This window comes from Cynocephalus volans, chromosome 3 (genome assembly GCF_027409185.1).
Source record: "Cynocephalus volans isolate mCynVol1 chromosome 3, mCynVol1.pri, whole genome shotgun sequence".
In the NCBI taxonomy this organism is placed as follows: domain Eukaryota; kingdom Metazoa; phylum Chordata; class Mammalia; order Dermoptera; family Cynocephalidae; genus Cynocephalus; species Cynocephalus volans.
This window is the reverse complement of record NC_084462.1, coordinates 173,802,608-173,815,501: the sequence shown is the minus strand read 5'-3', so window position 1 is coordinate 173,815,501 and position 12,894 is coordinate 173,802,608. Positions and strand designations below refer to the sequence as shown.

General features: G+C 40.2%; 1 protein-coding gene across 7 annotated transcripts in view; it reads right to left on the bottom strand.

Moving 5' to 3' along the window:
- Positions 1-12,894, bottom strand: part of ATXN3 (ataxin 3) — a 43,788-nt gene that overhangs the window by 15,414 nt on the left and 15,480 nt on the right. For 6 of the 7 annotated variants that reach the window (XM_063089032.1, XM_063089030.1, XM_063089033.1 and 3 more), the window contains 3 exons: positions 5,797-5,929; positions 5,297-5,463; positions 3,834-3,930 (listed from right to left, as the gene is read on the bottom strand). In XM_063089032.1, coding sequence (XP_062945102.1) covers positions 3,834-3,930; positions 5,297-5,463; positions 5,797-5,929 — 397 coding nt within the window. Of the gene's footprint in view, positions 1-3,833; positions 3,931-5,296; positions 5,464-5,796; positions 5,930-12,894 lie in introns of those variants that run through there. The other variant, XR_010022887.1, reaches the window with a different exon arrangement.

Below are 12,894 nucleotides of genomic sequence, written 5' to 3'. Positions count from 1 at the left end.
GAGGGTGGTGCTGACAACACCAAGCCAAGGGTTCAGATCCCCTTACCAGTCATCTTTAGAAAAAAAAAAGAAAGAAATGTAACAAACTTTAAAAATGTTCATATCCTTTAACTCAATAATCTGAAATCCTCAGAATAACTGGAAGAAATGATGAGATTTAAGGAATAGTCAATACAAGGATTGTTTGTTGCACTATTAATTAGAATAGCAAAAATCAAAAGATTCATATATAAATTACAAAATATCCATTCATTTTATGAAATATCATGCAGCCTGTTACAAAGCATATTTACTATCTTGGGAAAACGGGTATAACTGATATACGATAAATGTGTCTCTCTGTGACAAGAAAAGAATGTGCCGAAATACTAATATCAGTAATTGAGGGATGGTGGGAGTATGCTTTCTTTTTAATTTTGATATTTCTTACAATAAATTTTCAAGAATATTAGTTTTATCTAATTAAGTCATTTTAAGTTATTTTTAACCCTAATTAGACACTTGATGATATAGAATTACTATTAATAATTATCATGTGATTATTGTGTGATAATAGCATTAAACAAAAGCCCATATATTTTAGAGACATGTACTGAAATAGTTACAAATTAAATGTGATTGAGATTTGTTACAAAATAATCCAAGCCTGGGGTTGGGAGAGTGGAAAGACTGGGAAATGGGAGCATAAAAAAATGAGACTGGGGCTTCTGGTCAAGACAGCGGAATAGACGGTCCCCAGCGTCACTCTCACAAATCAACCAATTTACAACTATAAAAAAGCAACAACAGCCAAGCTGGGGCCACTAGAGCTCAAGGGAAGAGGAGAGACCTATGGAGTACATGAAAGTGGGAGAAGCCATGATGAGAGAAAGAAAAAACTGCTCCAACCATCTTGTGCCATGGCTGCTTTAAGGCTGGAGCTACTGAGTGCACGGAGCAGGAGCCAGCAAAAGCCGCAGCTGTGCCCTTCGGATGGAGCTGCTTGGAGGTGGCAGGGTTGAAGAGGGCCTTGGTGGCCCCCAGGACAGCAAGACCACTGATAGGGTTCCCATGAACCCACATAGGAGCGAAGAGCCACAACAACTGAAAAAAAAGAGCCACTCAGGCCAGTGAGTCATCACAAGGGACTGGCACAAGGCCCGTCCCATGGAAAGTGTTGGCAGCACAGGCAAACCTGAGCTGTACAAAAAGCCTTCCCTAGGGAATCAGCAGCAAAGCAGCAATTTAGCTAAGCCACACAGCTCAAGTACCAGTCCTCACAAGTTCCCCCATTTTAGAAGTAAGCAAAGGACAAATAATTAGTTCCAGCCCAGGCATACCACCAGTGCCTCGGGGCCTGCCCAGGGACTTGAGGCTTGAAGCTGGATACCGGACCCCCATCCCACAACCAGGCACACCACCAGTGCCTCAGGGGCTGCCAGGGGTCCTGAGGCATGGATCTGGGGACTGCATCCCCACTTACACCCAGGCACAGTGCCAGGACCTCGGGGCCTGCCCAGGGACCTGAGGCATAGAGCCAGGGACTGGACCCCCCTCCCACAACCAGTCACACCACTGGCACCAAGGAGCATGCCATAAACATCACCTCCATGTGGGTGGCCCACCACAGCCACCACAAAAACCACGGCTGCTACAAAAGCAGCTAGATGCCACAACCACCATGCAGATGGTCTGCCAGCCACTGGAGTGCACTGACACAAGGAGAGTTACCAGCAGAGACCAAAGAAAAGAACATCGCTCTTTCCACAAAGCCCATCCCAGAGTGACAGAAGAAGTATCTGCTCTACAATAATATTGGGGGACCTGAACACACCTCTCAGCACTGGACAGATCATCTAGGCAACAAATCAACAGAGTAACCATTACTCTTGCAGAAGGAGAGAAGAAATCTAGGGTAATTAGGCAGGGGGGGAAGAGGAGGATGGAGAGAGACTGGACAAGGTGCATAAAGAATAAGTACGATTTGTAACAATATACATGCTATCAATATTGATCTGATCAACATATCTCAACGCTGAACCCCAAAAATATGTATAATCAATTATGATTCAATAAAAAAAAAAAAAAAAAAAAGACAGGCTCCTCCTTTGCTCTAATCCCCTGTGTCTGTACACAGCAGCACTGTAAAGACATAGCCCAGCTTGTAGAAGGCAAGAACATTTCCCTCCTAAGGTTATGGTTCAGGAAAATGGATGGAGAACTTTTATTGCTCCCCCACCCTCATTGATACATATGAAGCTTGGGTCCACTGTAGTGCTTGAGGGTCCTTCAAGAGATTCCTGAATTGATCTTTCAGGCAATGTGTATACCTTGACCATGTATATACTGTGGTTAATAAATACCTTTACTAAGGATTCAATTCTCAAAAATTAAAAAAAAATGAGACTGGCCATATCCTGATATTTGTTAAATCAGGATAATAAATAATAGGGGTTCATTACGCTAGTTTCTCTACTTTTGTATAAATTTGAAGTTTATCATAATTAAAAAATAAAAAAGTTAATTTTTAAAATTTAAAAGGAAGTAAAAAGCACTAACTAATATGCAACATTCTGAAATTTTAATATAATTAAATCCATTAATCTATCACTGAAAAAAGACTAGAAATGTCTCACATTAAGAGGATGTCAGCTGATCAGAACTTTCCTTCATATACTTCTGAGTTGTTACTTAAAAAACAAAACAGAAAACAGAAAAAGGTAAATATTATCTTCATTACACCATCATATGTAAAAAGCTCCAATATTTTTATTTATTTATTTAATTTTTTTTTTTTTGCTAGATGGTACAGGGATCGATCCCCATATCTTGGTATTACCAGCAACACGCTCTAACCAACTGAGCAAACTGGCCTAATGCTCCAATATTTTAAATACCACTAACAAATTGCTGATTACGATCGTAGTATGCTTCACAATTTCAGTGGTGTAGAAATGTGAAAATATGTACATCTCAGAAATGATGAAATACAGTAAATAACAGGCCAGATCCAGTCACTGGCCTTTTGTTTCTGACTTGAGATCAGAGGATCTGAATATATATTATAGATCATATAATCTTTAAGATGGAGTTTTATTTTTCTTTAAAAAAAAAAAAAAAGAATGGGCCGAGCCTGTGGCGCACTCGGGAGGGTGCTGCGCTGGGAGCGCGGCGACGCTCCCAGCGGCCGCGGTTCGGATCCTATATAGGAATGGCCGGTACACTCGCTGGCTGAGTGCCGGTCACGAAAAAGAAAAAAAAAAAAAAAAAAAAAGAAAAGTAAAAGGGAATAAGACTTGTGAATGATAGTTACTGGAAAAGAAAATGTTTTCATTGGGTGAAATTTCTATTTGTGTGCACTTACAAAGCTAAGCACAATGTAAGGTTTTAGAAATTGATTCAGATTTATGGTTTGCCTCCATGCCCGATGCTAATGGGCCTGCAGGACCCTGCTACAGTGGCAATGAGCAGGACAATGAACTTCTATTTGGGAGTGTGCTCCGCTACCTCAAATGGTATTTTTCCTATTAACTGACAGAAGAATTTTGCAGGGTTAGTGGGGTAACCAAGAAGCACATTCAAAGGATCAATAGGCATTGTTCTTACCTTGTCCTAATTCTATTTTCCTTTTGATAAACTAAATTTTATAAGGTTTCCTTCACCCTATTTCATGTAAATTTATCTAGTATTGGGGCACAATTTTTCCCTAAAACTACATTTCATTTCATACTTTATTTGCTGTAAATTTTTAAAAGATATATTCCAATGTTCACAGGAGCCAGTTACTTACGAATAGACAAAATAGCCAAAGCAAATATTAAATATGCAATTTTAACTTATACCAACTACTTTACTTTTCAAAGTAGGCTTCTCTTCTCTTCCGCAGCTCTTCCGAAGTAAGATTTGTACCTGATGTCTGTGGAATATCTTGCAATATATTTCTGGAACTACCTGAAAACAAAACAAAAACAGAACGAAAAACAATCGTCTTTTACCAATTCAAGCAGTAATATGTTTATACTTATTTAAGCAAGATTTTAAAAGTTTTTTCCTTAAAAATACTCTGCTACTGTTTGGTTAATGTAAGAAAGTCTCTGAAAGTCTCAGGGAAAATCTGACTAAGGCAGTCCAAATCTAACATTACAGCCACTGCAACCAAACCTGTTACCTTTCTGTGATGCAGCACATATGAGAATGTAAGTCCAATAACCAACAAAGTATGAGAAGTCATTAACACCACACTTACCTCTCTCTCTCTCTCTCTCTCTTTTTAAACTCACTGTTTTGGGCTTTATTATGTGCTCTCTAGCTAATTAGAAATGAATCTCCACCTTCAAAGGTATGGTATTCCTCAAAGTAACTTACAGTGAACAATCGTAAAACAAACCCATTCTCTGTACTCCTATCCTCAAACATTTTGGTACTACAATTTAAATGTTTCCATGTTTTCACATGATAATTATAACAACCAGAAATTGTGCACAAATTGAGAAAGTGGTAAGAAGAATAAATTATATAAAAATACCTAAAATTATAGAAGCTGATTTTTGTCCACTACTAGACTAATCCAGCAGGGTTCTACTAATCAAAAATTGGATTACATATCACATGGAGTACTCTGAGGTATGCCTACAGGAATGATAAGTTCAGGATAAAAATAATCTTCATATTAATGGTTATCTCAATTTTATTTAGAAACTTAAGGAATTCAATTAATGAGTAATTTCATTAGAAAGTAGAAGCAAATTCCTATGAATTGGATAAAAACAAAACTACAAAAAAACCCACTTCACATTTTTAAGTAAGCCATTTTGAACTGTCTACACATTTCTCTCTGCCTAGATTATCTAGGGGATATATCTTCACTCTCTTCTGTTGATAGGCTTACATCACTAAAAAAGTGGGCCCATCAAGGTGGGTGTAAGCTTTAAGTCACATGGATTTTTGTAAAATCAATTTATATTCTCTGTCGAGGCCTTTCTGTTGTGTTCAATGGCATACATTTATAAAACAGCTGGTTTGGGAAAGGGTCAACTGACCTCCATAAAGATTAACCTCAATTTACTGTTGTGTTAGTACAATATTATAACCAAATAAAATAACCAGAAGTAAAAATATAACTAGTCCTAATATAACATAGATTGTAAAAAGTGATTTACATTAGAAGATACCAAAAAGAAAAACTGACTATACGTAGTTATTGCTTCTGCAGTAACTGTTAAAGAACTTCTACAAACAGTACAGTAACTTCCAGGAAAACTAAGAATAACCTGAATCAATTCCACAACAAATAAAGTACACATCAGAACATCTATACCTTGCATACTGAGCTGAATAGCCCTGCGGAGATCTGCTTCTTCATCTTCCATGTCAATTTCTTGCCGACTTAATGCCAGAGCCCTCTGCAAATCCTCCTCATCTTCATCTAATATCCCTGACCCATCATTCGCTTCTAAGACTTGTTCCAGGTCTGTTTTATGGACTCTAAAGAACAAAAGCACTGATAATAACTGCAGACTGGTCTATTTTAAACGTAATATAAAGATATGCATAAATTAAAGATTTTATATGTCAAAACAAACTTTTCTGTCAGAGAATTTCTAGTAATATAAAGATTGTGTTGTGATGTGAATCTAACTTAATACATTAAGTAATTCGAAGAACTGATTCAAGTTTGAACCAATAACTTCACTAAAATATAAGGTATAAAAAAGAGTCACCAACAACGAAAGGAACACACATTCAATGTAAGCATGAAAATTTAATTCTTGTAATGAAATACTATCATATATTCCATACTTCAGGCTTAATTTTTACCTCTCTTCTTTTAATTGTGCTAATTCTTCTCCAATAAGTTTTGGTCGATGCATCTGTTGGACTCTGATCATCTGCAGTAGTTGGTCAGCTTCACAATCTGGCAGATCACCCTTAACAACAAATATAGAGTAACCTAAAAAAAAAAAAAAAAAAGGCAGAAATAAACTAAAACAGCTAGTAAGAGATTCAAAATTGACTTAAATGATAACAGACACAGAGACAACACAGTACAGTGGAAAAAAATACAAGCTAAGGATTCAGAAAGACTTGGGTTCAAATAATGATTCTCACACTTACTAGCAGGGCGATCTATAACAAGTTACTTAAAATCTCAGAGCCTCACTTTTTCCTCCTGTAAGACTCAAACAGCCATCCCATAGAATGACTATGAGAAATAAATGAAATAATGTCTGTAAAGGGCCCTACTAATACAGTCCTCACAAGGCTACTAATACAAGGCTACCCACTAAATGGTAACAGAGAGGCAGGCAAAGGAGTGGGTAAGAGCAAGACATTTGGAATCGGGCTGCCTGGACTCAACCCCAGCTCTAACACTTCCTAATTGCACGGCTTCTGTAAATCACTTTGCCTGTGTGTCTTGGTTTCTTCAGTTGTTGAACAGATGACACTGGAACCTTCCCCATAGAACTGTTGTAAGAACACAATCAGACAATGTGTGGAAACAATGAGTAACGCAGGTAAAATGCACTATCTGGGCAAAGAGGTGAATCATACCCTAACCCACACATGCACACCCCTTCTAACTGAAAACAGAGCTGGGAAGCCAATACTCGAAATCTAGTCAAGGTGCTGAATGTGGGGTTTGTGTTTCAAAAGAATTACATTAGTACAGTGTAATTTTTAATAAATCTGATCCTAAAAAGCCAGTTTGCCAGTTGGATATTCCACACAAAAACTGAATAAGGGACTGGCTGGCCAATCAGCTCAGTTGGTTAGAGTGTGGTGCTAATAACACCAAGGTCCAGGGTTCAATCCATGTACCAGCCAGCCACCAATAAAACAAGAACAAAAAATACTGAATAAGTGTACGCTAAGTCAGTCTAATTCATTTAAATTCTTCTACCATAAATTTGTCTTAACCTTTGGTGCTTGTTATTAGATATCTTTATGTGCATTAACAGGTAATAAAACAAAGATCAGAAGGACTATTAATGGAAAAACTCAAAACAGTTTTACAAGGACAAGTGTATTCAGAGTTCAGGTGGTTTAACACATTTTCTGCTAGTAAAATTGTTTCTAGATGCTAGAATAAATATGTCAGCTCACCACAATATTCTGTGAAGAGTGTCATGAAGAACAGATACTCTGTCTTGTTCAGGTGGCACAGAAAAGATCCTGGGTTTCATTTGAGACAGATTTTATTCTAAGTGTGCTAGGAAGCCACTGAAAGGTATGACATAATATGGATTACACTTTTTATAAAGCACTCTGGATTGCTTTATATATATAATATATAGGAACAAGGATAAAAAAAAAATGTGATCTTTACTGAAATGGAAAACCTGAGGAATAGCATTTATGGGGAGAAAAGAAATCAGTCTTTTGTAGACATGTTCAGTTCAAATGCTGGAGATGTCAAAGTTAGGAGTCTAGTGTTCAGGGTAGATGTGTAGGCTCAAAATAAAAGTTTGGGAATTATTGGCATGTAGACATTATTTAGGGATAACATTTACAATAATGAGATGACACATAATCAAGAAGTTGTCCAAGAATTGAACCCTGGGTCATTTCAATAGCTGGAGATTAGAAAGAGTAAGAAGATCCACAAAAGGAATCTGAAGGAAGCAGCCAATGAGATAGGAAAACCAGAGCATGGTGGCCTGGAAGCCAGGTGTAAACAGTGTTTCAAGACAGAAGGATACAGTTAGGAACCAAGGTTTTAGATATTAAAAAAAAAAAGAGAGATACAAGTATATAATATCAGAGATAAAAACACTATAATCCTAAACGTAAACTGGAAATAACTACATGATAACCAGCCCAACAGCAATAAGCATGACAGTGCTGAATAAGCGTGATCTTTAAACACCATTACTAGAGGTTCCAGTCAAGATGGTGAAATAGACAGTCCTCAGCATCACTCTCTCCCATAAATCAACAAATTTACAACTATAAAAATGTAACATCAGCCAAGCTGGGGCCACTGGAGCTCAGGTGAAGAGGAGGAGAGACCTATGGAGTTCATGAAGGTGGGAGAAACCACGATGAGAGAAACAAAAAAATGCTCGGAGCATTTCGGGCTACGGCTGCTTTAAGACTGGAGCTCTTGAGTGTATGGAGCAGGAGTGGGCAGAAGCTGCACCTGTGCCCTTCAGATGGAGTTGCTTAGAGGCAGCAGTGGAGAAGAGGGCCTTTGTTGCCTCCAGGCCAGTAAGACCACTGATAGGGTTCCCATGGACCCACACGGGAGCAAGGAGCCAGAACAACTGAAAAAAGGGAGCCATTCAGAGGCTGGTGAGTCATCGCAAGGGACCGGTACAGGGCCTGTCCCGTGGAAAGTGTATGGAACACGAGTGGTGGGGGAGACAAGCCCACTGGGAGAACACTGGGACACAGCAAGGAACAGCTGATCCACGCCCCAATCAGCAGAGGCCCACTCAGAGGAGATTGGTCAGGAATGCAGAATTGCATGGGGTGCAGTTTAATGAAAAAACTCAGGCCCAGATCAGAGTTTCTACACAACCCAGGTGCACCAGGTCTCTGGAGAGTTGGAAGTACCTATATGATCAACCATTAAACCCTGAGCTGCACAAAAAGTCTTCCCTAGGGAAACAGCAGCAAAGCAGCAATTTAGCTCAACCACACAGCTCAAGTACTGATTCCCACAAGAAGTTCCCCCATTTTAGAAGTAAGCAAAGGACAAAAAATTAGTACCAGCCCAGGCACACCACCAGCGCTTTGGGGCCCACCAGGGGACATGAGGCATGGAGATAGGGACAGGACCCCCGCCCACACCCATTCATACAGCCAGCACCTTGGGGCCTGCCTGGGGACCTGAGGCATTGAGCTGGGGACCGGACCCCCCCTCCCACAACCAGGCACACTGTGCCAGTGCCTCGGGGCCTGCCCGGGGTCCTGAGGCATGGATCTGCGGACCGGACACTCCCCACAACCAGGCACACTGCCAGTACAAAGGAGCATGACAAAAATATCACCTCCATGTGGGTGGCCCACCACAGCCACCACTATAACCGTGGCTGCTGCGAAAGCATCTAGATGTCACAACCACCACACAGATGGTCTGCCAGCCACTGGAGTGCATTGACACAAGGAGAGTCACCAGTAGAGATAAAGAGATGACGTCTTTCTCCACAAAGCCCATTTCAGAGTGACAGAAGTATCATCTGCTCTATGATAATACTGGGGGACCTGATCACACCTCTCAGCATTGGACAGATCATCTAGACAACAAAGCAACAGAGTAACCATTATTCTTTCAGGAGAGAAGAAATCTAGGGTAATTAGAGGGGAGAGGGGGACAGGGAGAGATTGGACAAGGGGCATAAAGAATAATTATGATTTGTAGCAATATATATGCTAGTAATATTGATCTGATCAACATATCAACATTGAACCCCCAAAATATGTATAATTAATTTTGATTCAATAAAAATAATAAATAAATAAACACCGTTACTAAAAGGAAATAGGTATCCTTGAAGAAATGAGAGTTCAAGTAGAGGACAAGAATTATACAAGATAAGCCTGTAATATCCTGTTTTGTTTTGTTTTGTTTTGTTTTAAATATAACTGGTAAGGAGATCTTAACCCTTGACTTGGTGTTGTCAGCACCACATTCTCCTAAGTGAGCTAACCAGCCATCCCTAGGTAGGGATCCGAACCTGTGGCCTTGGTGTTATGAGCACCACGCTCTCCCAAGTGAGCCACGGGCCGGTCCCTTATAATATCCTGTTCAACAAGAAAGCAAGCCTTCAAGACTACAGTGGTCATGTCAGAAACTTGAGAGTAAACTTCAAAGTGTTCCACTGGTTCAAGATAGAACTTGAGCATCAATATGAATAATAATCACAACAGACATGAAATATTTTATAGTTTATAATGATGCTTTAGTTAAAAAAAAATTAATTGAGCACCTTTGGAAGACACTAAGAAACCAATATTTTAAAAATTGATAAAGGGAAAGAAATATTTATCCTGCTTTTCCTGTATGAACTATATATATACTTCATGACAACCAAACAATTGATGAGGGAAAGTTTACTTGTATAGAAGTATTCTAGCTAATAAATGAAGGAATAACAGGAGTCCAATATCTCCATTTCGTAATGTCTAATAAAATAAGGGATCTAGGCATTGATTATTAATACCTACTAACATTACGAAAAGACAACCAGACGTCAAGTGCCACATCATTTGTGAAGAGTCTTCCACTCTCCCCCCCATAATCAACCTGAATCTGTTCAAGCCTCTAGATGTAAGGACTAGTCTAAAAGATGTCCAGGGGTCAAAAGAAAGAGGGTATGCAATCAATAAAATCTTCAATGTGACAAACAGGACAAGTGGCCCATTTTCTTCAAAAAAATAAATCAAGAAAAAAATATAGAGAAGATGAAACCTACAGTTAGGCTTGGGAGACATACCAATCCAATGCAGTCAATGAACCTTATTTCACCCTGGATTAAACTCTAAAAAAACAAGAGACAACTGAGGAGACTAGAAATTTGAATACTGACTGGGTATTTGATGCTATCAAAATCCCAGAGCACTGTGATTAAATTTTAGGTGGTGTTACAGCTTTGTGGCTATGTTTTTTTTTTATTTTTTTAAAGATGACCGGTAAGGGGATCTTAACCCTCAACTTGGTGTTGTCAGCACCACGCTCAGCCAGTGAGCGAACCGGCCATCCGTATATGGGATCCGAACCCGGGGCCTTGGTGTTATCAGCACCGCACTCTCCCGAGTGAGCCACGGGCCGGCCCTGTGGCTATGTTTTTTAAAGAGTCCTTCCTTTTAGTGATTTCACTTAAAAATATTTACAGAGAGCCTTTTTGGCCTGAACTGCCATCTTCTAGAAATTCGCCAAAATGACAAACACAGAGGGAAAGAGGAGAGGCACCGATATATGTTCTTTAGGCCTTTTAGAAAACACAGAGTTGAGGATCACCAGTTAGCTCAGTTGGTTAGAGTGTGGTGCCAATAACACCAAAGTTCAGGTTTTGATCCCTGCACCAGTCGGCTGCCAAAAAGAAAGAAAACATGGAGTTGTCCCTTTGGCACATACATGCACATTTACAAGAAAGATGATATGTAGAAACAGGGAATAAGTACTGTTCAATAATGAATGCCCCACAAACGTTACCATGGCAAAGCTGGAAGAGTCTACAGTGTTACCCAGCATACTATTGGCACTGGTGTAAACAAACAAGGGTAAGATTCTTGCCAAGAGAATAATGTGTATATTGATCAAGAGTCAAGACAGCTTGAAATGTGTGAAGGAAAATGATCAGAAAAAGAAGGAAGCCAAAGAGAAAGGAACCTGGGTTCAACTGAGGTGCCAACCTGCTCCACCCAGAGCAGCACACTTTGTGAGAAACAATGGCAAGGACCCTAAGCTGCTGAAACCTATTCCCTATAAATTGATGGCATAATAGGTGTAAAGAAAGAAAAGACTAAGACCTCTGTAGTGCGAAGAAAAAAAAGTGTGTGTGTGTGTGAGTGTATATATATATACACATTTACAGAGAAAATGATGAGATGTCTAATATTTACTTCAAAATAAGCAGGGGAAAGAAGTGGGTAGAGTGTAGCTAAAATAAGACAGGCCACGAGATAATCATTGAAGCTGGGTAAAGGGTACACAGAGGCTCATCACATTATTTTCTCTTTTATATTTGTTTATAGTTTTTGATAACAAAGTTTGTTTTGTTCTGTATAAAAGAGGGTATAATCAACCATACTCTTAAATTAGATGAGGTCAGATAAAAGGAAGACTGATTGAATACTGGCATTGGCAATATAGAGGTCACTAGTGACACTGGGAAGAGGGTTTTTCAGTGACATCCTAGTTATGACAGCATGACTGGAATGACTTCAAGAAGAGAGAGCACACTAGAAATGATTCTAGGAGAAAATAAAAATGAGGAGGCAGCGGGAGCTCCATGGAGTGAAAAAAGGCTTTTCTCTTTTTAATCAATGGAGATAAAGAACTTATTTCTCTACTGATAAAAATAATACAAAAAAAAGAGGAGGGAAACTCATCAACAGGAGAATACAGAGATGAGAGCAGGAGAATCTTGAGTAGGTGAGAGGAGCCCACAAGGTGTAGTAGGATCCAGCCCGCAAGTGGAGGAGTTAGTCTGGGTTAGAGGTAAAAGACGATTCATCTATTTTAATAGGTTCAAAGAACAGGTAAAAGCGATGACTGCCGAGCTGCCACAGGAAGGGCCGTGGGCACACGAACCACAGTGGTGGGGGCCTCGGCCTCACCCCCCCAACACCCACAACTAGCCCAGCAACGAACCACCAAGCCAGGCTCCTGAGCCAGGGCACTTCCTGCAGCAGCCTGGTGGTTCGTTGCTGGGCTGGTTGTGGTGGGGGCCCCCCCGGGGGCCTTGGCCACGCCCCCCAACACCCACAACCAGCCCAGTGACAACCACTGAGCTGCTGCCATAAACACCCTGGGCTCCTGAGCCAGGGCAGTGGAGGGCCAAGGGCTTCAGGCACTCCCCCATGATATCTGCATCCAGCCCAGCAATGATCAAGCCACTGCTGGAAGCCCCCTGGTATCCCCTGTAGGAATAAGGGGGGTACCATAGGCCTCAACCACACTCCCCCTTTTTCCCTGCCCTTCCTCCTTTTCCCACCCTATTACCTTCCCCTTCCCCTTACCTCCATCAACTGCTCCACAACGACATCTTACAATGTAAAAAAAATTAATAAATAAACTTTTACAGATATCCGGTCAAGATGGTAGAATAGACAGTTCCCAGTATCACTCTCTCCCACAAATCAACCAATTTACAACTACAAAAATGTAACATTAGCCAAGCTGGGGCCGCTAGAGCTCAGGGGAAAAGGAGGAGAGACCTACGGAGTTCATGAAGATGGGAGAAACCA